Source organism: Suricata suricatta, chromosome 2 (assembly GCF_006229205.1).
Source record: "Suricata suricatta isolate VVHF042 chromosome 2, meerkat_22Aug2017_6uvM2_HiC, whole genome shotgun sequence".
Taxonomy (NCBI): domain Eukaryota; kingdom Metazoa; phylum Chordata; class Mammalia; order Carnivora; family Herpestidae; genus Suricata; species Suricata suricatta.
In genome coordinates, this window is record NC_043701.1 from 23,754,988 (window position 1) to 23,780,755 (window position 25,768).

The window sequence follows — 25,768 nt, forward strand, 5'->3', positions numbered from 1 at the left end:
TTAGCCCTACCTGATACAGCAGGAGGTTTGTGAAAACAGCTGTCACAATGAATCAGTTTGATTGAGGTTATGGATTAGACATTTCTCAGCTCTGCCAATAAAGGCTGCAAAGGGACGTGGTGTGATTCCAAGGACCTGGCTTCAGGGCGCAAGTTGGATGGTGACAAAGGCCGAGACAAGCCAGCTGAGAAGGAAAATGGGAACTTAAACTGTTCAAACCCACATACAGGTTTATTGGGAGATTTACCTAAAATCAAATGCTTTATGGGCAACCACTAACATGTTGCCCAGCAACAGAACACCACATGAAAGCTTCACTATATCCTGACAATTTGGTGCACGTAACTCTTAAACCCCCAGACCACAGACATTAGGAGATAGAAAACTTATATAAAACCCTAGTCATGCTATACTTAGCATGTATAAGGATAAAGAAGGTGATGGTGTAACAATCCATTTAAGTATACCAGTAAAGCCAGTATTTTTTTCCACAGTACCAACAATAAAAATCATCTTGGTCTGAGAATCTTATTAGCTGAGAACTCATTAAGCTCTGCAAGAACAACTAGCTTAACAGTTACATCCACCTGTTAAGATTCAAGAGGAATATCTTAGCAACACCTGCGAATATGGACACCTAATCTAAAATATAAGGGCAGCCACCTGATGAACACTAACATGTTACTAAAAGGCCTGAAATAACCCATATGTTTACAGCCAAATGACTCTCAAGAAGGGTGCCAAGATAATTCAGTTAGAAAAGAATCTTTCCAACAAAAATGGGCTAGGAAAACCAAATATCCACATGGAAAAGAATGAAGTCGGACTTCTACTTCATACCACATACAAAACTTCGCTCAGCAAGTATCCAACTCTAAGGGTTAAATTATAAAACTCTTAGAAGAAAATACAGGCATAAATCTTCTTCTTAAATTAGGCAATGGTTTCTAAGATATAACGCCATCTGACAAAGCACAAGTAACCAAAAACAAGATAAACTGGCCATCAAAATTTAAAACACAGTGACTCAGGGTTGCCTGGTGGCTCAGTTCATTAAGCGTCCAGCTCTTGATCTTGGCTCAGGTCAAGATCCCAGCGTCATGGGATCAAGCCCCACACTGAGCTCTGCACTGAGAGTGAGGAAGCCTGCTTAAGACTCTCTCTCTCTCTCTCTCTCTCTCTCTCTCTCTCACCTCCCCACTACCCCTCTCCACTGCTATGCTAAAAAAAAAAAAAAAACAACAAAAAAAAAACAGTGACTCAATGGATACTATAAAGATAGTGAAATGACAATATTTATAAAACACATCTGGGGGCGCCTGGGTGGCTCAGTCAGTTGGGCCTCTGACTTCGGCTCAGGTCAGATCTCACATTCGTGGGTTCGAGCCCCGCGTCAGGCTCTGTGCTGACAGTTAGCTCAGAGCCTGGAGCCTGCTTCTGGTTCTGTGTCTCCTTCTCTCTCTGCCCCTCCCCCTCTCATGCTCTGTCTCTCTCTGTATCAAAAATAAATAAAACATTAAAAAAAAAAACAACACATCTGACAAGGGTCTAGTATCTAGACCAAGGAAATATTAAACCTCAATTTTAAAAACGATGCAATTAAAAATGGGAAAGGGGTGCCTGGGTGGCTCAGTTGGTTAAGTGTAGGATTCTTGTTTACAGCTTATGTCATGATCCCACAGTTCATGAGAGCCCTGCATCAGGCTCCATGCAGAGCCTACTTACAGTTCCCTCTCTCCCTCTTTCTGCCCCTCCCCTGCTCACACTGTCTCTCTCTCAAAATAAACTTTTTTAAAAAGGGGAAAAGATACAAATACATTTATCGAAAAAAGATATACAAATGGCCAATAAGCACATGAAAATGCAAATCCAAGCCACAATGACATATCACTTCACAGCCACTAGGATAGCTATAATCAATAAAATAGCCAATATAAAGTGTTAGCAAGGATGTTGAGAAATTGGATCCCTCACACGTTTTTGGTGATACAGTCATTTTGGAAAACAGTCTGGCAGTCCCTTAAAAGTTAAACAAAGCATTATCACAGGACCAGCAATTCCACTCCTAGGTATCTACCAAGAGAATAAAATACGTCCACACAAAAAAAAACTTGTACACAAATATTCATTACAACATTGTTCATAATAGCCAAAGAGTGAAAAGCAACCCAAATGTCCATCAAGTGATGAATGGATAAATAAAACGTGGCCTATCCATAAAATGGAGTATTATGCAGAAATAAGAAATGAAGTACTGATTGATACTGCAACATGAGTGAACCTTGAAAACATTACAATAAGTGAAAGAAGCCAGAGAGAAAAAGCTACACACTTAATGATTCCATTCATATGAAAAATCCAGAATAGGCAAGTCCACAGGCAGAAAGTAGACTAGTGGTTCCCAAAGACTGGAGGGAAGGGAGCTAAGGAGTACAGTACTCTTTTCAGTACTAATGAAAATGTTCCAGAATTAGACAACGGTGAACGTTGTAAAAATACAGTAAAAGCCACTGAACTGTATGCTTTAAAAGGATGAACTTTATGATGTGTGAATTTATTTCTATAATTTTTTTTTAACATCCACCATGGAAGTACAAAAAGTTGAGAATAAAAACCATACACTTTGCTATAGAGGATTTTCATATCTCACAGGAAGGTTAGGTGCTTAGTTAAACAACCCTAAAGAAAAAGTGTTTTAAAAAAGGCAGTTGACTCAGTACCAAAAGTCAGGCATGGTGACTCACCAAAGAATGGAGGGCCACTGTAAACTTTCCAGTCCGCTAGAAGTAACAAGGTAGAAGTGACAGGAAGGAAGAACTTCAGTGAAATCTACAAAGCTCGAAAATTATGAAAATGGCTGAAAACAATATAAGCTTTTCCTCAGAAACAACACAGCAAGGAGAATGAACTCCTTTCCCTCTGTGGCACAGAAAGAATGAGGAGAGTCACTGGGCTGAAAGATCCACAGTGCCATCTGGAAGCTTGCAACCTGCCACAGCTCAGGCTGCACGTGCAGGGGCTGTATGTCAGGGTGACAAAGAAGCAGGCCAGGGACCCTTCCCTGGACAATAAATTTTCTCAACCTGAAAGTACCATCAGGGGATGAAAAAGGAGTTGTTGTGGATGGGGTAGGAATGCTCTTATTAAATACACTTTCCTGAAGCAAAAAACTGTTAAAAAAAATTAAAAAAAAAACAAAACAAAACAGGATTAGAGCCAGAGTAACTGAAGAGAAACTAAATTGGGGAAATTTTCAGAAAGTATATCGGGAGAAAGCTTCTTGGCAGCTGGCGCTGTTGCCTCCACAAGAAGAATCCTCTCTTGAAAATTAAAAAGTCATTGAGACAAAGAGCAAGCAATCCCAAAAGAACATAAGCTGTGTGGTCTGGGCGGTCTTTCCCAGAATACTTGCCAACACAGCCAGCTTTTTCTTTTTCTGGCAAGAGCAAGAGGCAAACCTAAACGAGAGGGCCAGCATTCAAACACAATGAACTGGAAGCCCGTGGCCTCATGGCAGGCCACTTCAGTTGCTAAGGCACACCAGCACATCCAGCAGACAGGAGCTGCTCCGGAGGCCAGCGAAACCACAGTTGGTTTGAAAACTGGGGAGTTTACATCTCAGAGGGACCATAACGATCGTCTACAGAGAGAAGGCAGCTAAGAGAACATCTCATCCAGGCCCTTTTATTTTAGAGTGAAAAATCTATAAGCCAAACAAGTAAAATGACTTTTGCTTACAATAAACCATTGATGGCCGAGCAAGGACTAGGCATAAAGTCCTCCAATCCTGATGTTCCGCCATGCCACATGTAGAAACAAGCATCTGCAGAGCTGACATCTGAAGTTACCTACTCATTAGATTCTTCTCCCAACTAAAGTCTCCATTTTTATGTGTCAGCAAAGCAGGTGTCAAAGACAAAGCAAGTAAAGCTTCCATGAGCTTGCTGCTCCAAATCAAACCAACACTTGTTAAATACCACCATATGCAATACAAGCAGAAACTTAAGAGTCCAATATTACAAAAGAACACCGAAAAAAGAAGCACAAAGGAAGAAAACTCCCAAAATGATAAAAACAGGATTGGCAAACTACAGCCCACTGGCCAAATCCATCCCACTGCCTGCTTTTGTACAACCCAAGAGCTAAAAATGGTTTTTACATTTTTAAATGGCTGGGGAAAAAAATCAAAAGAGTATTATGTAACATATGAAAAGAGTATGAAATTCAAATTTCAGTGTCCATAAATAAAGTTTTATTGGAACATGGCCAAAATCATTTATTTACATAACTGTCTATGGCTGCTTTCACACTGGAACAGCAGAGTTGAGTAGCTTCAACAGAGACCGTATGGCCTGCAAAGCCTAAAATATTTACTACCTGGCCCTTTACAGAGTCACTTTGCCAACCTCTTATATATTATGACATGACAAGGGAAGGAGATAAAAACTAGCCTTATGAAAGTCTAAACAGCAAGTGCACAGCAAAAATAAATTCTGGACTACCACTTCAAGTTATACAAACTGCTCCTTTCTGAAATCAGAGAGGAACAGAGGTATGTGGCAGTAAGAATTTAGTTTCAGAAGCAAAGCAGTGTCAGTGGTAACCTTTGAAAGTTAATTGGCTCTATCAGCCTCAGTTTCCTCACTTATAAGTGTTCATAAAATATGTAAGAATACCCAAGAGAGCTGTTACAAAATCTAAACAAGAATAAAAGCACTTAACACAGAGGCTGGTCAAAAGACCCAATACCTCCCTTTCACGAAGATGGCGCTGAAGGCAAAGAAGGAAGCCCCTGCCCCTCCCAAAGCCGAAGCCAAAGCAAAGGCTTTGAAGGCCAAGAAAGCAGTACTGAAAGGTGTCCATAGTCATAAAAACAAGAAGATCTGCACGTCACCTACATTCTGATGGCCCAAGACACTGCGTCTCTGAAGGCAGCCCAAATATCCTCGAAAGAGCACCCCCAGGAGAAACAAGCTTGACCACTATGCCATCCTCAAGTTCCCGCTGACAACCAAGTCAGCCATGAAGAAAATAGAAGATAACAACACTCTTGTGTTCATTGTGGATGTCAAGGCCAACAAGCACCAGATCAAACAGGCTGTGAAGAAGCTCTATGACATTGACGTGGCCAAGGTCAACACTCTGATCAGGCCCGAGGGAGAAAATAAAGCATATGTTCGACTGGCTCCTGACTACGATGCTTTGGATGCTGCCAACAAGATTGGGGTCATCTAAACGCGTCCAGCTGGCTAAATCTATACTTTTTTTTTCCAAAAAAAAAAAGATCCAATACATAATAGCCAATATTGTTCTAATAAATGGCTCAAGGGGCACCTGAATGGCTCATCTGGTTAAGTGGCAGACTCTTGATTTCGGCGTAGGTCATGATTTTTCGGCTCGTGTGATCGAGCCCCATACTGGGCTCCACGCTGACGGAGTGCAGAGCACCTGCTTCTGATTCTCTCTCTCCCTCCCCCACTTGTGCCCACTCACTCTCTCAAAATAAATAAAAAACAAAAAAGAGGGGAGCCTGGGTGGCTCAGTCGGTTAAGCATCCAACTCTGGTTTGGCTCAGATCTCACAGTTGGCAGATCTGAGCCCCACATCGGGTTCTGCCTGGAATTTTCTCTCTGCTCCTCCTGTGCACTCTCCCTCTCTCTCAAAATAAATAAACGTTTAAAAACATTTAATAAAGAAAAAGGAAATGGCTCAGACTGTAGTCTCAGGTAAAGACTGTAAGAGTATGTACAATAGAAAAAGGTGGACGTTTCCCCCAGGAGTATAAAAGAAAGTATCAAAATCATGGAAATTCTCCCACAACTGAATGCAGTCAGGAGGGATTAAGTAGTGGCAATGCTAAGACACAGGTGATGCCTCCACAACAGCAAGCTCACTGCTGTGGTGACAATGAGACCCACCACACTTTCTGCTAGGCTCATGAAGCAGAGTGGAAGTGACAAAACTTTTCAATACTGGAAAGAACTAAAAATAATAGTTTTAGATCACTTGCCAAAACAGGATTCAATGCACTTCTTACAATTTTACTTCTCGGGCCCTAAAGTAAAGGAACTGAATCCCAAAGATTACAAGTGGGAAATTACTGAAGTATGTCCACATGCAAGTGGAGATCAAAGAAGCTGGACTGAAAGAATCTGGACTGCCGGTGACAGCTGTGGATTGATTCTTTTTAAAAGGACTATTTAGAAGATTATGATTCTGACTTTGGAGGAACTACAGGGGGTTGGCATTGTGATTCCTTAAGTAATAATTTATTGACTTAAAGAAGTGAACAAGTCTGTGTTCAAAAACTTCCAATGTTATCGTTATTATTTTATTGTTTTATTATTATTATTAAACTTGTATCATTTATATATAAAAAAAGGATTAAAGAACCCATAATCTACCTTCCCCATTTACCAGCTAAGATACCCCTCTCTAGAAAAGTAAATGTCAGAATTTTTGTCTTAAGTATCATATCTTAAGTCAGCACTGAACTTCATCTCTGACAAAGTGTAGTGGCGATCACAGCCTCAGATGACCATGAACTCTGAAATCAGTCTTGAGTTTGAAAACAAATTCAAGTAAAAAATCATTCCAAGCACTGTGATGTTCCCTCCTGTATACACGAGGCCAATACTACTACTACCATCTTCCCTGGGTTGTTAGAATTACTTGGTGAGATGCCTCACGGTCCCGGGTCCCTGGCAGGTCCTCAGTCACATTAAGGGCACACTGGTCTCTCTTCCCTTCCCTTCCTCCCTGTCCTCTACCCCCTGAGGTCTTCCCACACACTCTCAATAAACCCCAGATACTAAATATATGTAAACTGGGAGTCAAAAATTGGTGGCTGGGAGTGGTGGTGGGCAAAACAGGTGAAGAGTCAAAAGGTACAAACTTCTAATTATAAAATAAATAAGTCACTACTTACAAGATTATAAGATGTACAGTATGGCAACTATAGATAATAATACTGTATTGCATATTCGAAAGGTGCTAAAAGAGCTTAAAAGATCTCATCACAAGAAAAAATCTGTAACTATGTATGGTGACAGATTCCAACTAGCCTTATTGTGATCATTTTACAATATACAAATGTCCAACTATTACGCTGTACAACTGAAACTAATATAATATTGTATGTTAATTATATCTTACTAAAAAAAAATGGTAGCTTACATAAAACACCAAGGTTGTAACTTCTGCACAAATAAAGCCTGACTCAATCTTCAGGAAGCCTGTACCAGGATGTACCCAGGATGATGGTCCTCTGAAGAGCCAAGTCCTCACTACTCAATGCTGAGTCCCGCTGTTGTCAAGGATCCAGAGATGGAAACACAGTTAGGCAGAAATAAGAGAACTCAGGAAGAACTATGTCAGACAAATGTGTCCTTTCAGAGAAATCCATTCCAGTTGTCAAAAGAAAATCTCCAAGTGGGCAATAGTCACGTGAAAATTACCAAAGAAAGCAACATTAACATAAAAGAACATAAAAGATTATCATTAAAGGACTTTGACCACTCTACCAAATGCTTATGGTCAAATAGTCAACCTACATTAAAGATGAAAAATTAGGGGCGCCTGGGTGGCTCAGTCGGTTAGGCCTCCGGCTTCGGCTCAGGTCAGATCTCACGTTTGTGGGTTCGAGCCCCACATCAGGCTCTGTGCTGACAGCTAGCTCAGAGCCTGGAGCCTGCTTCGGATTCTGTGTTTCCTTCTCTCTCTCTCTGCCCCTCCCCCTCTCATGCTCTGTCTCTTTGTATCAAAATAAATAAAACATTAAAAAAAAAGTTTAAAAAAAAAAGATGAAAAATTACTGTAGTCAGTAGGGCTTTGTGTTGGACATTTCACTCTTTAAGTTTATATTTTCTTATTTTTATTTATTTTGAGTGAGAGAGAGAAAGAGAGAACAAGAACGCACAAGCAGGGAAGGGGCAGAGAGAGAGTGAGAGAGAATCCCAAGCAGACTCCACACTCAGCACATAGCCCAACATTGGGCTTGATGCCACGAACTGTGAGATCATGACTTGAGCGGAAATCAAGAGTCAGATGCTTAATCAACTGAGCCATCCAGGAACCCCTAAAATGCTTTGGAATCACAGAATTCAAACCTTCTCTAAGTGCACAGTTCAAAAAGGCTATCATGCCCAAAAAAAATCTCAGGTTTTAGAGAGAGTCCCTCTTTCTTCCTATGCTTGTTATCTCGTGGGAATTTTAAAAACTTACATATGTGGTCTAATTAGGTTTTATAGTCAGGAAAGCCAAAAGCTCCTTAATGTCTCAAAAGTTTTAAGAAAAAACTGATGGAAGTTCAGTTATAATAATAAAACACATTCTGTAAGAGAAGAGCACACCATCCCCATTTTTGGTTTCAGTGAAGCCTTGGGATCTTGGTTGTAATCTCTTTACCCCTCAGAGTTGGCCTTATCATTATAGAGGAATTGGATTATCAAAAAATGCCTGAGTTCCCCCCCCCCCGCCCCATCTAGAAGGGGTGGTGGTTTTGGGAGACGCCAAAAGAAATTCTGTTAATTTGCAAGACACTGGATTTTCATTTGTTCTTAACCAAATCCTAAAATTTCCTCCTCTGGTCCTCCATACTTTTGGCCTTCTCCACAATGTGGATTGTCCAGATCAAAATGGAAGGACGGTAGAGTAGTATTTTCAGCCATCATGTGGAGGGGACAGGAAGAATAAGTCTCTATTGCTAATCAACTACAGCTTGAAAGCACTAAACAGTTATATCACTGCAGCCACCATGGCTACAGACTAGAGAGAAAAATGACTCAGTTGAGTCCCATCACATTTCAACCGAAACAAAAGAATTTTAGGCAGAAGTGAGAAAAGGTGCATAGAAAGACTCTGAAAGATTACAGACCAGAAATCACTTGAGAGCCTGTGAGAAATGCAGACACACCAATTCCACCCAGGACCTACAGAATCAGAATCTGCATTTCAATAAGACCCTTGAGTGATGGGTATGCACAATAAAGTTATTAATTCCCTGCCTCTTTATCCCCACCCTAACGCCTGGCTCAGAAACACATTTTCCAGCAAATTCAGCTTAAACTATTTCCACAAAGAGGCCTTCCAAATCCCTGAACTGGGTCAGACAGCCTTGCTACATAGGCTCTCTGACTATGCCATACTTCTACTCCTGGACTTTATCACAACACTAAACAGTATAGTTGTTTAGTAGTAGTTTTCCTCTCTAAGCTACAAGATCTATAATGGCAAGGACCAGGTCTATCTTACCCTGATAGGCCCAGAGCCCAGAACCAGACCAGAGACAAAGTCGGCATTCAACACGTATTTTTTTTTAAATAAATGAATGGCCCTACTGTGTATAAAGCACAGTGCCAGACTCTGGAGAGAAGGGACAACAATCAAGACTTGGTCCTTGTCCTTAAACAACTCCTGGCTTAGTGGATTTTTGCCGAAGCTAACAAGAGCCGGGATCTCAAGAGCATGTGCCACATCCACAGCTGTTTTCCTGTTTCTGTGCCAAATGACAACAGGTAGCCCATATGTTCTCCAAAGCCTTCTACCCACCCCCTCGGCACGATCCACAGGCAAGCATATCCTCACCTAGTCCTCCCCTCATCCAGGACTCTCCACTCCGAGTTCAGTACCTCGTGTAGCCTTCTCTCTGCCCTCTATAACGCAGCTCCAATGGTCTTCAGCGTCATTCCATTCTCCCCTAGAAAGTTTGTGTTATTGCTAGGAACATTTTCTTCAGCACCCCCTTTCCATAGCAATTCTCTTGTTATGTAATGTCGAATTTCCCTTGTTACCTCCTTTAAGAACGTCTTACCTAACTCCTTTCTAACCACTCAATTGATTATTTCCTGTGAGCTGTCAAGTTTACTCTATTCAACAGAAACCACTCAAATCTATAGCCCAGACCACACTGGAGAATCTCCCAATTAACTGTTCAATATTCAATTGTCTTCCCACTTTCTTCAGTCATTTCCCATGTCCCCCAAAGGGACACTAAGCAAATGCAATAATTTCATCTATGATTATATTCTCCATGATTCTTATATTTATTCTTATTTAACAGACAAGAATCTCTTGATAGATTTACTCCCCAAAGTCTATATCCTAATACCTAGGTAGCAAAAACATAATTGAATTCCTTAACTGGTAGCAATGAAAGTAACACTATTTCCTTTTATCATCAGAGAAACAACTCAGAGAAATGTAAGCGGACAGGCAAAGAACCCACCGTAACAGGGAGAGAGGCACTCAGAAAAGGCACCAGCAGCAAGCCCAGGCTACCATCAAGCCAGCTCACAGCTGTCAGCAGACTCATAATCCACCCCCGCCCCACCACCACCAGATCCCAGCTGCCCTCCAATGCAGCCACTAAAAACATCAAATTCTAGTCTTGGCCGATTAGCTCAGTTGGTTAGGGCGTGGTGCTAAAACATCAAATTCTAGACTTTAGGACTCTTCCGTGGCACTGTGTGCACACAAAGTATTAGAGATGTGTTCCTGTGCCGGTCATGGACAGGGTTAACAATTCCAAGGGCTGTGCCTTCTGAATGTTTTCCACATCCCAACCTTTAACAGTGACTACCAAACAATGATGGACAGGAGCCCTGGTCCGAAGATTTGGTTGGGGAGTACTAGAAATTTTAAAGCACTAAAAGCACTTTAAAAAATTACTGATTTGTGGGGGTGGCTGGGTGGCTCAGTCAGTTGAGTGTTCCAACTTTGGCTCAGTTCATGATCTCATGGTTCATGGGTTCGAGCCCCACTGCTGACAACTCGAAGCCTGGAGCTTCCTTCACATTCTGTTCCTCCCTCTCCCTCTCTGCCTGTCCCCCACTTGCGCTCTCTTTCTCTCTCAAAAATAAATAAGCATTGGGGAGCCTGGGTGGCTCAGTCGGTTGAGCGTCTGACTTCAGCTCAGATTTGTGATTTCTCACGGTTTGTGAGTTCGAGCCCTGCGTTGGAGTCTGTGCTGACAGCTCAGAGCTTGGAGCCTGCTTAGGATTCTGTGTCTCCCCCTCTCTCTGCCCCTCCCATGATCATGCTCTGTCTCTCAATGATAAATAAATGTTAAAAACAATTTTAAAAAATAAACATTAAAAACATTTTTTAAAGTTTCTGATTTGTATTTTTTCTTAAACATTTCAATATATACACTTCTAGGGTATCTGGCCTCAGCCTATCTTATGGGTTTCAGTAACTGATGCAGTTTTTCTGTTCCCATACATTTCACATACATGCCCACTCTGGGTTTCAGAACTACTGCATACAGTCATACAAGAGGAAGGTTGAACATCACATGCCTCTTAAACTTCTGTGTGCACCACAGGTAGCGGAGGCAACTCCCTAAAGACACAGGCCTCTTCTCTTAAGGAAACCTAAGAAAAAGTTGTTGCTGATGGCAAAAAAAAGACCTTCCCTCCTCCGCGCAGGAACTGACAGAGGTGAACCAGAGGTTGCCAAGGTACAGAAGCCTGGGACTGCATTCCAGGAGCTACTCAGTTATTGGATTGGTCTAGTACCCGCCCTCCACTCTGACTCCTTCCTCCTCAGGACCCTCAATGCTCAGAGGAAGGAGGGAAGTGCCCCCAGGATTCCTGAACCAGGGAGGCAGAGGGCAGCTCCTGTGGCCGTGGTGGCCCTCCCTGGCTCCCCACAGCACTGCTGGCACAGGGGCCCTGAGTACAATAGGTCACATCACAATCCAGTGATAAAGAGGGTTAAGAGGACTGACACTAGAAACAACTAAATGAAAGCACACCAGAGATCCTGAAACATCCAAGAGAAATGAAGACTAGTGCCTTGAGGATTTCTCAGGTTTGTTTCCACAAAGTCCTGTGCATTTTTCCTCAGAATGAACTTAGAGCAATAGGGATGCTGGCTTATAGAGCACAATACTCAGTGCTATTCAGAGTATATCATCTCTAAAGAACATCTAATACCTTTATTTTCATTTATATGCAGGACTGACTGTAGAACTTAAGGATGCAATTCAATTTCTATGCTACCCATGAAAAACATTAATTTTTCCCATTTTATTTTCCAAATTTGTTTGGAAACTTTTCCTATTTGAAACGTTAATGGTCAATTTTAGATGTCAAAATAAAGTACAAATCACAAATCTACCATAAACATTTCAGAGTCCTTTATTGCTAAATTAATGTACCATCCCAGGATGCTCCTTATCATTAAAACCCTAGGAAAACTACCATGGGGGAATAAAAGTTGAAGTCTCCAATCATCTAACACACCTGACAATCACCAGACACGCTCCTCCCCCTGCTATCTGCTGGGCCCCAGCCTAGCCCCTCCCGCCTCCACCATGATGCACAGATTTGCATACCTCCTCAAGAAGCTAAACAGGCTATCTAGCCTATCTGGAATTTCTTTGCATTATCTTCACTGAAGGTACTGCCCCTCCATTTTTATTAAAAACATCCATAATATTCTACATATCCTATGCTAACCATAAAGTCTAACTCTGATTCCCCTCACTTTTGCGGAGGAGGGGTGTGCAAAAGGAGTGCCCTCTCGAATAATGAAATAAATACATTCCTGTAACATATAAAGCATAGAAATTTCAAATCCAAGTTTATGGACAGCTCAGACTCAGAGCCTCTTTACTTTTAGCATTGCCATCAACCACTTTCAAAACCCAATTTTCAAAGTTCCTGTTCCTCCGATAATCTAAGTCCCAAGCTGCTTATTCTTCCTACATTGGCTTTCAGCTTCTCCTGTTGATAATCAGAGAAACACATTTTCTATGACACGAGAGAGGTACTCTCATTAGGAGCACTGATAAGGGAACACGTAAGAATTAAATGGAAACCAAGCAGCAGAGCTAACTGCCCTACAGGCTGCCTGGCTATGTACCAGGAAGTATTCCTCCAGAGCTAGAATGACACCAGGGCAGGGCAGGCTTACCCAGGAGCTGGGCCTGTGCCCCACAGAGAGCCTGCGGGAGGTCTCAAGAGATTCTAAAGCTCTCACAAGAGAGGAGTTTAACAAGATAACTGGGCTTTTAAGTAATAGAGGCAACCTCCTGGCCTCTGGGCTGTAAAAGGGCTCACCTGCCAGGAGTAATAACACAAGCAATTACTGCACACAGAATAATACATCTCAGCAGGGTTCCAGGACCCAGGCACTCCACAGTCCTCCCTTCCACACAGAGGGAAGGAAAGGGAGGTAAGGAAAGAATGCACCACTTTTCAGGAAGACCTTGGAGAGTCCTGTTGGGTAAGCAGATAAATTACACTTGGCATAGTAATTCACTGTTTTGGGTTGTTGCCAAAAATAAAAATGCCCCTGGTATTAAAAGCTCCAAAACAATGGATTTTCACTCTCCTGGAACAGAATTCATAAAGTTTAAAAGTTCACTAACCTCCCATTCCAGAGGAAACAAAAACTCAGAAGCTTTGCTTCTTGATCCTTTCTCTACCACAAACTTCCAGCAATGCTTAGTCACTTTAGGCAAGTTGCCTTAACCTTGCACATTGCATCCAGATTGCTCACAGCTGCTTTCAAGACCATCTGAGTATTCCCACCTGTACTTACCCATTTCTCCTTCCTTTTATCTCATCCATTTTATTCCCCTGCCTCTGTCAAGACCTGTCACTTTCACCACCTCCCCAGAAAAGATTTCTAAAACAAACGGATCTGAAAAGATCACATTTGATTTTCCAATGCATCCATTCTCCAAAAACCATCAATACTTAAATTCACAAGTTCCCCTTTCCATCATAGAACAAAACTACCTGCCTCTATTTAACAGCAACATTTTAATGAGACTGACAACTAGAATTTCATCAGCCCAAAGCTTTACCCGAAACCAAGCACATAACCTGGGGTCTCAAGCCTAGGCTGCCTACCCTCCATTAAAGGTTTTCTTAGCCAGGAGACCCTCCCCATAGCCATCCTAGTTGCTAGATTTATAGAAACACCTACCTTCTGTCTATTTTGGTCTCTGTGAACTTTGGGACTCCCCACTCCCCCAGATTTTAATGTTCTTACTAAACACAGTAAATATCCATTTTATCACTGGAATCACACACTCTGAAGTGAAAAGAGGTGTTACTGATAATTATGCCAAGACAACAGGTGTGAACGGCAAGAGCCCAAGGTAGACTGGGATGAAAGTTGCCCTGTCATTTCAAAGGTGCCAAGGCTGGGTAAAGGAGCTGTTCCTTGCAAATACCTAATTTATGTTCTTGCTGGGGAGACTGGAGGTTTAGGGAATTGGCACAGAGAACCAAAAAAACCCCAAACAAATTTGGATTACTTTGTTTCCCTGGGGGATAAAGAAAATAGAAAATGTTTGGGGCACCTGGACGGCTCAGTTGGTTGAGCATCTGACTTTGGCTCAGGTCATGATCTCACACTCTGTGGGTTCAAGCCCCGTGTCGGGCTCTGTGCCGACAGCTTGGAGCCTGCTTCTGTCTCCCTCTCTCTCTGACCACCTCCCCACCACCCCCCGCTTGTGCTCTGTCTCTCTCTGCCTCTCAGAAATAAACAAACATTAAAAAAGAAAATAGAAAATGTTTTACATTGCAGTGAAAAATTGTTCTAAATATATACAGGCATTTAATATACACACATAATACACACACATAAGAACTGTCCCCTTTCCAATTCTCTTTCAATCGTTCCTATTAAATGAAGAACAAAGTTCCAGTTTGGTGGCAGGAAGCCTTTAGCTGCACATCTTCATCACCTGTTAAACTTTCTTCAGAGCCCTCTGCAGAACACCACACCAAGCTAGAATCTAATAACACTTAAGTTTTCATTGCGCATTTTTAAGGTACTTTCTAGTTATGGCAAGTAACTGGTTTCCCATTTTCAATAGTGAAATAACGTTTGCTTTAAAAATAATATTTCAGGGGCACCTGGGTGGCTCAGTCGTTTGAGCATCCGACTTCAGCCCAGGTCCCGATCTCATGATCTGTCAGTTGGGAGCCCCGTATTACACTCTGCTGTCAGCGCGGAGCCCACTTTGGATTCTCTCTTGCTCTCGCTGTCTCTCTCTCTCTCTCTCTGCACCTACCACCCCCCTGTTCTCTCTCTCTCTCTAAAATAAATAAACATTAAAAAAATTTTAACAAAATAAAATAAAAATAACATTCCAATTTTTAAAATAGCTGATTGCCAAAAGATTTACAAACGAAACAGAAGCAGAGGCAGGGCTCCCGTGCTAAAACCATGGCAGGACCACACGCACATCTGAAGCCCCGCAAACCTGAGGTAACCTGTAACACCAAGGCTGGGATCAGCACTGGACTGAAAGGCTGCCAACACTGACTCCCCTCGTTCAATCTCTCCAAACAACTCTAAAACTGGCAGAGTTTCCCCACACAGGATGTGGTCACGCTTACCACCACCTCCCATCCCCACCTTCTTTCCCAAGAAGAAAAAGGAGAAAAAGCTATGTGCCAGTCCATAGGAAAAAAGTCAAACCTCTCACATGACCTTGCCTCTCACCTCCTCATACCATCTGTAGCTCGGTAGCTGCACACTGCCTTAGTCATGGAGCTCTCTAGAACCCAGAGAAAGCAGATGAGGCCAAAGCTCGAAGAGCCTACTCTCCTTTAAATACTAGGACTTGGGGTGTCTGGGTAGCTCAGCTGGTTGGGGCTCTGATATCAGTTCAGGTCAGGATCTCACCATTCATGAGTCTGAGCCCCTAATTGGGCTCTGTCTGTGCTGACAGCTCAGAGCCTGGAGCCTGCTTCAGACTCTGTGTCTCCCTCTCTCTCTGCCCCTCCCCGCTCACACTCTGTCTCACTCTCTCTCTCTCAAAAATAAATAAACATTAAAAAAAATTTTAAGTAATTATTTAATGATCCCTAGACGGTTAGGCCCTGCCCTCTGCCAAAGAGATAAAATGTTTTCAAGGCTACTCTGGAGAAACAAGACTACCAAACATGCAGTGATTAATGAGTAATAAGATATTAAGCTATATTTTGCCCTAAATTTTATCTGAGACGGTATTTTAAGAAATAAGAAAGAAGTGTAAGTAAAGACCCGCTACAACCACCAAAAACATTAAGTGATAGTAAAAGGTACAAGTAAGTGTACTTCCAGGAATGTATCTTACAGAAATGCCAACACAAGAACACAAAGATGTAAAAAGAACATTCAGTCAGCATGGCAGTGTTTAGAATCATGAAAAACTGAAAACATACATCAACGAAATAATGAGTACATAAATACACCCAAATGATAGAATACTCTACAACCATTAAAGAATAGTGCAGGATCTATAATTAGATATATATGATAGCCATGACAATTCTTTAAAAAGTTGCAGGAGACATATATTATGACCCCATTTCTGTTTCTTAAAAAAAGAGGGAGCATGTATTACATTTCTGTCTGAAAAGCTTGGAAACACATTTTCTTAGCGGAATGAGAATGAATGACAGAAAACTGAGAAGTATGGTCAGAGGGAGAGATTTTTATATTTACTTTACATACTTCTATACTATTTGAAATCTTATGAGCAGGTATTAAGTCCAAAACTTAAATACTGGTAATTATTAAGTAATTAATGCTAGTTGGTATTCCACCTTAACATTTTGAAGAAATTCAGGGATGAATTAGGAAACTGCTGCTGAAAACAAGGAAAAGCCACAAAGGGAACTGCAGATGTGACTCTTAATCATGTCTTCAAAGAGTTGAGAACTATAGAAAATTTTATTTCCATATTAGACAAACCAGTGAATAAAAAGTAAAGACTAAGACCACCAAGGAGGTCATTTGGGGTTTTACTGATGTTGTTAAGAATGGGGTTTATAAACAAGAAACAGGATAGAGACAAACCAGAAGGCCTTCTTCTGAGAGAAGTGTGGCTCCCACGGATGACAAAGTGAGCAGCACACAATCTTCATGTTTGTAGATGACACTAAAGACTTCCAGAGTAATAATGTGCCAAGTTATTGGCGCCAAATTATAGGAAGATCCTGGGAATCTATGCAAATAGAAGGGAAAGTGGCAGATGAGTGTTAAAATGAGCATATGGCCTAAATCAGGCATTAGATAACAACAACTTCTCAGATGTCAGTTATGACCCAACAATAAGATCTCAGAGTCACTGTAAACGGACCCCTGCGGGTATCACCCCAATACTGAGGTACAGATTAAAAGCAATGCAAAGTGTCCTGGGAGCCATCAAGATAAGTGCTAAAAAGAAAGCAAAGCTAGTATCCTCCCCTCATTAAATTCTGATCCACCCGCGCCACACACTCAATATTCCTTCTGTCATTTGTGTCCTGCCCCTTCAACTACATATAGAAAAGAGTTAAACAGGATCAGTGGGTCTCAAATGCCAGTCCCCAGATCCATCCACAAAACAACTCTTCAGAAACACCAAGAAGAGGCTTTTAAAAAAAAGATTCCCAAGCCACACTCACAGAGACTATTTCAGTGCCTCTAAAAGGTCTTCTAGGTGGTCCTGAAGCATGGATCTGTTCAGGAGACCACTGGGAGGCTTCTCTCTAAATCTACTCTCAGAAAGGATTTAAGAAAGCTTACAATAAAAAATAAATTCAAAAGAAAAGAAACCATGTAAAGAACTACCAAGAATAGAGTATGATGATTCCTAGACTTGCACATTAAATCAAGTGTAAAAGACCTGCAGAAGACAGTTAGGATCACCAACAGGTAGAAGCTCCAGCCTTGAAGTGTGAAAAGCAGAGCTCAGAACCCTACCAAGGCCCCCAAGATCCTCCAATTAAAGAGCAGAGCCAGAATAAACTCTCCCCATGAGCTACAGGGTCCCAGAATGCCTTCCTCATCTCTACCCTTCTCAAGTCAAGACTGATAGCCCCAGGAGAATGTCAGGGCTTTCCAAAGCAGAGGTGAGACTGTGTAAATTAAAACCCACCACTGGCATGTTCCTCTGGGTCCCAAACAAGCACTCCCGCTAGTCTATCCTGATACCACTACTGAAGGCTGGAACCTCCCTAGCTCATTTCTATCCACCTTCAACCCACTCCACTATCCAATCACTTAGTCTAATTCAAGTTTTAACTCTCAGTTTCCACACTACAAAAACCACAGTACCACATTTCATATTTCATAATCTACTGTCTCAAAAAAAAGACAAGCAATGTTCCCATGCAGGATAAGCCGCAACTCAAAGTGAAGCCTACCATAAGGTAGATTTCTCAGTTTGGGTTCATCATGCCTAAAAGACATGCAACGTAAGGTTTCTTATACAATCACAGCCTTTGGGACTGTTAGGAGCTTAGAGACAATGAGTTTACCACTTTGTTTAAAAAAGAGTCTGAAGGGCACCCAGGTGGCTCAGGCAGTTAAGTGTCTAACTCCTGATTTCAGCTCAGGTCATGATCTCACAGTCTGTGGTTTGAGCCTTGTGTGGGGCTCTACACTGACAGAGCAGAGCCTGCTTGGGGTTCTCTCTCTCCCTCTCTCTCTGCCCCTTCCTTGCTTGCTTGCTCTCTCTCTCTTTCAAAATAAATAAATAAACTAGGAAGGAAAGAAGAAAGGAAGGAAGGAGCCTGAGAGGTAAAATGTCTTATCACACATCTCCCAAGTAGAGAACAGCAGCATCTGGGCTAGAACTTGTATCCCCTGAACCCAGGGCCAATGATCTCTCTTCTCTGCCAGGTTGCTTCCCAGAGACAACGTTAATAGATTAGGTTTATTAACTTTAAGCACAGATTCTCTGATCTCCTCAATTCCTCCCCTTACATATGAGGTTGGTATTACAAGACCATCCCAAGGAGACTACTTCCCACACAAAGAGAACCTAAAGCAACTCAAAATGTGTTAAGGCATAAACAGAGGAGATGGTGCCTTAAATCACATGTCATAAGCTTGTAAATGGAGGTAATGTGCCAATCCCAGTTATATCACTGACTGAACATTTCAAAAGTGACGTCTGAAAATGTTACCTAAATTTTCATTACATTTTCACCTATAAGTTGTTTTACTTCCTAATTTTCAAAAAATGCCAACAGAAACCACTGTTTTTTCTCTAAACATCAGCGCTAAGTGTGAAAAACATTAGTGTATCATATTGAGTCTGACTGAAAGTAAGTGAAATCCCATAACACTCCATCTGCATCAACTGTTCACAACCTGTGATTCTGCATTAATTTCTGCTGTAAAAACAAAAAGCATATGTCAGTCTCCCAAGAGAGGAATTAACAAGAGAAACTGGGTGTCTATCCATTTCCCAACAAGAAAGAAAAGGAAAAGCTACATAAGTCCCCTAAGAGTTAAATCTCTTCATTCCTTGTCCTGGATAAGGTAAAGAATTTCCTACAATATTCCTTAGCTATGTAAAGGATATCTACTGCACCTCCTGCTGGAACCACATCTGTCAGCTAGACCACTAATCCACTGAAACATGGGCACACAAAAGGCCTTGGAACCTTCACTCATTTCCCGAATTTCACCCTCCAAGTAACCTGAGGCGTAGGCTCCACCAAATCATTTGCCCATTTATTACCAGCACTGATCACACCAAACTTAGGAGTCTTCCCTCATGTTAATAAGCCGCACTGCACATGAGCTAGTTCCTTCCTGATCGTTAGTCTGAGTTCCGAAGCACGCTACTTGGCCCCTGCACCATCACTGTTACTTCAAGCTTGCTGGTTAAAAGTGTTGCCAGAGGCCAGAGCAGCAGAATATTCCATACAGTAATAAAACAGTAATAAAATGCTAGCAGAAATATAAACAAGGACAAGTTCTACATGCTATTTTACTCTCTTTGAGCCTGCTCTTGGCATTTATCTTTTCAGCTAAGTACCTCCATTGAAAGATGGTGACCTTAGGAATACACAGGGCTGGCTGACAGGAAATCAAAAAAAGTTTAATCTTGGCCACATAAGAAACATGAATATGACCAAGAGCAAATATTTCTTTTCTATCAGTTCTCCACTGTCTACATGTATTCGGTGGAGTCACTGTCAGCTATTGATCTCACCAGGGAACCAGAGCAACAACCACGTGCACTGCTTTTTTGCCTTCTATCACCTAAAACACATAATAATAGCTCATGTCAAACCCATACCATTTATGTGGAACAGTGAACTTGAAGAAATTAAAGAGATACTATAAAAATACTGAAGATAAACATCAATGCGGACTCTACAGCTTTTGTACTTGCTGTTTCCTCTCCCAAGAACACTTCTATGGTTGATTCTTTGTTGTCCATCAGATCTCAGCAAAAATGCTGAGAAACAACATTTTTTAGCCTTTCCTAAACACCTTATTGAATGGAGCCACTCCTTCCCTTACTCCCAAAGGCCCTGTCCCATTCTCCTACCTGAAATCACTAGCTCATAATATCGTGCTTATTTCGTGCTTACTTGTTTATTGTCTGTCTCCTTCATAAACCATAAGGGCAGGAATCTGGTCTACTTTTTACTACTGTTTCTCCAAGACCCACACAAAGCTTGATACAGCAGATGATCAATTTGATCAAGAAAGGAAGTATGATTGATCACCATTCTGTATCATTAATTAACATGGCAGCAGCCACTGTTAGCATGACTAGGGCTAGCTGGATGCTTCCTTTTCATACAGAAAACAAATGAGAGAACACTTAAGATATAGTAAACACTTAGTACTCCTTTACTTACAACCTTGACTGGAAGCTACCATGCTCACCTGCTGAGACGTGAGCAATTTTAAGACTCCAGGGAAAAGCCTTCCATCCTATTCTACCTAGTTCTTTGCAAATGGCTCTACTAAAATATTTTTATTCAGCCACTTTGTCCCTTTGAGTAGCAGAATAAGACTATTTTAAGTAGCTTAGGAAAGATGCGTTTTTTTCTTTCAGTCTGCATGAGCTAAGTGCACATAGGAAGGATCAACGGACTACTACTCTTGTCCTCACTACACTCTGGAAAGACACATACTTCTTAGTCTAGAAACCTAAGATCTAAATTACAGATAGCATTCTCTACAAGCTGTACACTGGAGAAATTTCCACTGAGCTACTCACCGGGAAGTCTACATCCCACTTTAAAACAACCTGGCAGCACAATTCCTGGTTGAAGGAGGAAACCTGTGGCCATCGCCTCCGCTGGATGACCCTCTGTCTTAGTCGCCCAGGGAGAATCTCAGTTCTTAGCAGAAAAACAAAGACTGGCAGAGGGATTGCTTTCCCCTTTAGACAATTACATGGGGTGGGGTGAAATGAACTGAGATTTGGTACTGTCCTCCCTCTGGCCTTCTACACCATAAGCACGTGAAGATAATGCTGCTTCCACAGCCACTTCTCCTAAGCACACAGATTCCAGAACCCTGGCAGACTCACTCTGCTGTCCTGAAAGCAATCCATGTGCTCCTGCTTTGAAAGACACACAAACACAAGTTAGACGGGAAAGTGAGTGAAAAGACATAGAAAAGGGCTCTATGCTCAAAACAGAAAGTAAATCAGGTGCATAAAACCAGAAAAAACAGCCATCTCTAAGCAGCTGCTAAGTGTGGTGACCAAACTGTATACTAAGTACCCCAAGACTTCTCTCAACCTCATCTACTTAACATGTGCTGATAATAATCTGTTGAGGCTAAAGACAGTCTAGCATATCATTCAAAGAAATCAAGAGTTAAGAGTCTTTCAGGATTTTGAGACAAAAGTATCTGATTTGACAAAGGCATTTGCTTTCCCAGGTTATATTTTGTCTGCCCACACACTTGCCAGTCTCATCCCAACTCAGGAAATAGAAATCCACCTTCAGTTTTTCCATCATCCTCACTGCCTTTTCAGTAACAGAACAGCTCCAAAACGCCTGTGTCAACTTACTGCCCACTTCCTCCTTTAACGCATTCCAGAACCAACTCTGTTTCTGTCCCTTTGCTCCCACTCTCAAAAGAAAGAGCCTCTACCTTCACCATCATTTTTAAAAACTAGTCAAATGCAAAGTTTTTTTTTTTTTACAACTTGATTCCCAAGTTCTTTCTTCTTTAACCTTAGAAAAAGTTTTAGACTTATAGACTTATAGAAACTCACACCTTCCATGGCCCTATAATCCGACTTTTGCCCCCTTAAAAAGAGGAAGGACTTTTCCTCTTCACTGCAGCAAAGCTCATCCCTAGACTGTTTCAGACGGGCAGCTCAGCCAGAGTCCAGACACATGTGGAGGGCTCACCCTAAAAAGCACACCTCAGATTAGTCAGAATTCGTCTCTACCCTTCTCCCGAAAGGCAGTAACTACTATTTTCCAATTCTTCAAACTCTTGCCTTCTCACTTTCCGTCACAGAGCTCCATCCTCCTTTCTGGAGTTCTTACAAAGCAGTTCCTAGTGCCACTGGAAATGATGACTCTCCAGGAAAATACAACTTTGCTTAGCAGAAGAGCTTCACACAGAGCAATTTGCCAGTGGTCGATTTTTCATTCCAGAGAAGGCTTCTACACCTGGCATAAATCTGCCCATCACTGTGCAGTTCACCTAGCTTCCCTCCCCGATTCCCTACCTGTAACTCACCCACCCGTCCCTGCAGTCTGGTCACAGGAAAAAACAGCAGTATAGCCTACTCAACGGCTGAATTTTAAAAGCTTCCTCCCGGATTCACATGTGTCTTCCACACTACTCTCCCATGCATGTAATAAAGTCATTGACCACAATAACAGCTCGAGGATAAGACCAGGAGTAACATCTAATCTTTCCTTAACTTGATTACAGTCAGCTTCACTTTCCTGCAATTTTGTGGTCATACATCACCGACCCCACCCTCCACATTATAATAAAGTCTTGCCCTGGAGGCAGACGCAGTGTAGCATGTCAAACAGCACATGCTTTGGTAGACAGGCCTAGGTTCAAGTCCCATTTCTGCCTCTTACTACCAATAAAAAGTGCTGGTTCCTGGGTGAACTATTCTTTCTAAACTTCCGCTTACACATCTGTAAAATGCAGCCAAAAATGCTAGTCTGTGGTCATCAGAATTGGAAAATCTATAACCAAGAAATGTCAAGTTCAAGGATCTGAGAGGGCTGGAGGAGAAAAAAGGAGACAAGTGATAATAAGAATTTATACTACAAAATTATCAAGGAGCTGGGGATAAATTTTTAAAAATGACCCTTGCCGGGTTTTAAATTCAAAATTCAAGAATTTAGGGAGGGGATATGCAAATCAGGCAGAATCTAGTGTTACCGCGGTCGACTGGGAATCCGAACACTTGGGCTCCGGCCCTGGCCCCAATCCAAGCCACCATGTGATGACCTTAGGCAAGTCACTGCCGTCTTCAAAGCAGTCTCCTTAGGTTAGGAGAAAGGGGTAGAGGAACAATAAGATCGCTAAGATTCCTACCGGCCTAACATTTAAGAGTCAAAAGAAAAAGGAACACAAATACTACTTAGAGCTCTTGACACCAAAGGTAGAGAGAAAAAAAAGGAATATGAAGGCCAAAAAGTCAGAAAACTTGGGAGTAAGTAACTGAGCGTCGGTGGAAACTGAAAAGCTTCAAGATGGCCAAGTGCTCTTAGCTTCAAGGAAGAGCGGATGTCAGGATCTCGAAAAGCTGCAAACTGCTCAGCAAATGTCAAAATAAACAGAAGAACTGGGGGATGGGAGGGCAGATATAACTTATCATCTCCGTTAATCAAGTAATCGATCTGTCCTGGTACACAGCAGATCTGAGTGCCGCGATCACGGAAATCACTGTGACCCCTGACTCCAGAGTGTTCGAAAAGCAAAGTACCAAGGGGAGTCCGTGTCGGGTTCCATCTGGTAAGGGAATTCCGAGAAAAGTGAGGAAAGGGGCAGAGGAAGGGATCTGGGAGACCATGCAGACTGGCGGAAGGGGAAGCAGAACCAGCGCCAAAACCCGCCCGTAGGCTGGCAGTGGGGTCAGTGTCCGGGTCCCCGCTCTCACCATCTTGACGATGCCCCGCTGCACGGTGGGGACCGCGGGTCCCCCGGAGGTGCCGCCGCTCTGCGCGGAGGAGGCCATGTGTAGAGATCGAAAGGCGGCAAGTAAGGCCGTGGGCCGGCTTGGAGGTGTCAATGTGGGTGTCGGTGTTGGTGGGAGGCCGCCGCGACAGGGAGCTGGCAGGCGACGGGTTTCGGGCAATGGACAGCACGGAAGCGGCTGGCGCTCACAAGAGCAGCAGCGGGACTGAGAGCGAAAGAGGGGACGCGTTCACCGCCGCCGCCACACGTTCTACTAGCCGCGCAAGCGTGCCAGAGCGCCACCGCCCTCCAGCCAATTAGCACCCAGAGCCAGCCGGATCTCAAGCCAATAGACACCCTGCTCTAGGAGCCCCGCCTCTTAGTCCCAAAACGGGTGGCCAGCTCCAGGAAGCGCTGAAAGAGCTGATTTGCAGTGACGGGCTAAGTATGGGGAGGGACTTCCGGGGCAGCGGTAGTAGGTAGTGTCGGGAGGTGTAGTGGGAAGGAAAGGACACGTCAGCATCTGGCCGCGGGGCGCGGGCGGCCATGGGAGCCCCAGGGGCGGGGCCAGCCTCGCCCTCCAGCCTAGCCCCGCCCATTGAGCCCCGCCCCGCGGGCCAACGGGTAGCCCTCGTGGACTGCTGAGTTCCTGGAGCGCACACCCGAATCGGGGAGTGTGGATTGGGGAATCCAGACTCAAAGAGTTGAAGACCTGAAGGATCTCCGTACCGGCTGTACACCTAATTCCGACATTTTACCTCAGCTAAACGTGTGGGGAGAACTTGGAAAAGTCTGAGCATCGTGACATCTATGAACGGTGGCGTTGAAGCGGAACGCGGCCAGTCGCCCTCTCAGTAATGGGGAGTGTATCTCGCTGGTGTTTGTGTCGCCGGTGTCTAGCACTTGTAAGGCTTTCAGTTAATGTTGGTGGGAGAAATAAATCTCTCTTGGGGTTACTGTGCCCTGTCCACGGAGGAGAATGGCCGTCATTTTAGGGCTCCTCTCAGCTTGGCCAATGAAGTTAGAGAAAGCCATGGTCCAAGCTCTCCCTGGGCCTAGAGGAGGCAGTCCCTTGATCGATTGTGAAGAGAGATGCAGCTTCCAGCCACCTGATCCCATCCCTTTACCTAGCCCTAGTCTTTTTGAATGAAGAGATTGAGGGAGAGGGGTGCAGAGCAAGGACATGCAAATGTTTAAGTGAATGTTTAGAGACAACTAATATTCGTCGATTGCCTACTATGTGGAGCCAAGGACCTTCCCTTTATGCCATTTAATCTTAATCTTCAAACCTGGCTCTACACTGAGGACACCACTTCACACACTTTATATACCCCAGGGTCAAGTTTTGGGGGCAGCATCTTCCTAGGTCCTTAGTGCTGCCCCTTCCATGCCATTAACTTGCTACCCTCTCCAAACAAACAACTTTGTGAAGGCTCAGCCCACCTGATTTATACTACTCTATCTCATTAAGGTTGTCTTCTCTGTCTTAACCACCACCTTGTCATTTGTTGAAATCAACACCTGGTGCACACTTCTCCACCAGGTGATCCTGAATGATTTCAACATTTATGAGCCTCTCAGCTCCTTTACCTCATCTTCAGTGAACTTCACCTCTGTACCAGTTTAGCCACCCTGTTCAGGACAGATGAAGTATGGCAACTGTTCCATAGCTGAAATAGTGAACTCCAGACACCCCATTCTCTGATCATAATTGCTGTCCTTTCTACTTTCTCACTCAGTTACTTCTGTTATGCCTTGTATTAGTTATCTACTCCTGCATAACAACTTACCCAAAACTTAAGTATTAAACTGAGCATTTATAATCTCTGCATGGCTTAGCTGAATGCCTTTGCCTTGAGGTCTCTCACAAGGCGGTAATCAAGGTATCATTGGGAGTTGTGTTCTCTTGGAG

The 25,768-nt window shown here is 42.9% G+C and overlaps 1 protein-coding gene and 1 pseudogene across 1 annotated transcript in view; one reads left to right on the forward strand and one right to left on the reverse strand.

Annotated features, from left to right (window-relative positions):
* The window catches only part of SND1 (staphylococcal nuclease and tudor domain containing 1), a 413,215-nt gene extending 389,118 nt beyond the window's left edge, over positions 1–24,097 (reverse strand). The window contains exon 1 of the mRNA XM_029923894.1: positions 23,840–24,097. Coding sequence (XP_029779754.1) covers positions 23,840–23,917 — 78 coding nt within the window. The 5' untranslated portion in view covers positions 23,918–24,097. The remainder of the gene's footprint in view (positions 1–23,839) is intronic.
* LOC115279351 lies at positions 4,755–5,235 on the forward strand (annotated as a pseudogene).
* Positions 24,098–25,768: the final 1,671 nt, after the last annotated feature.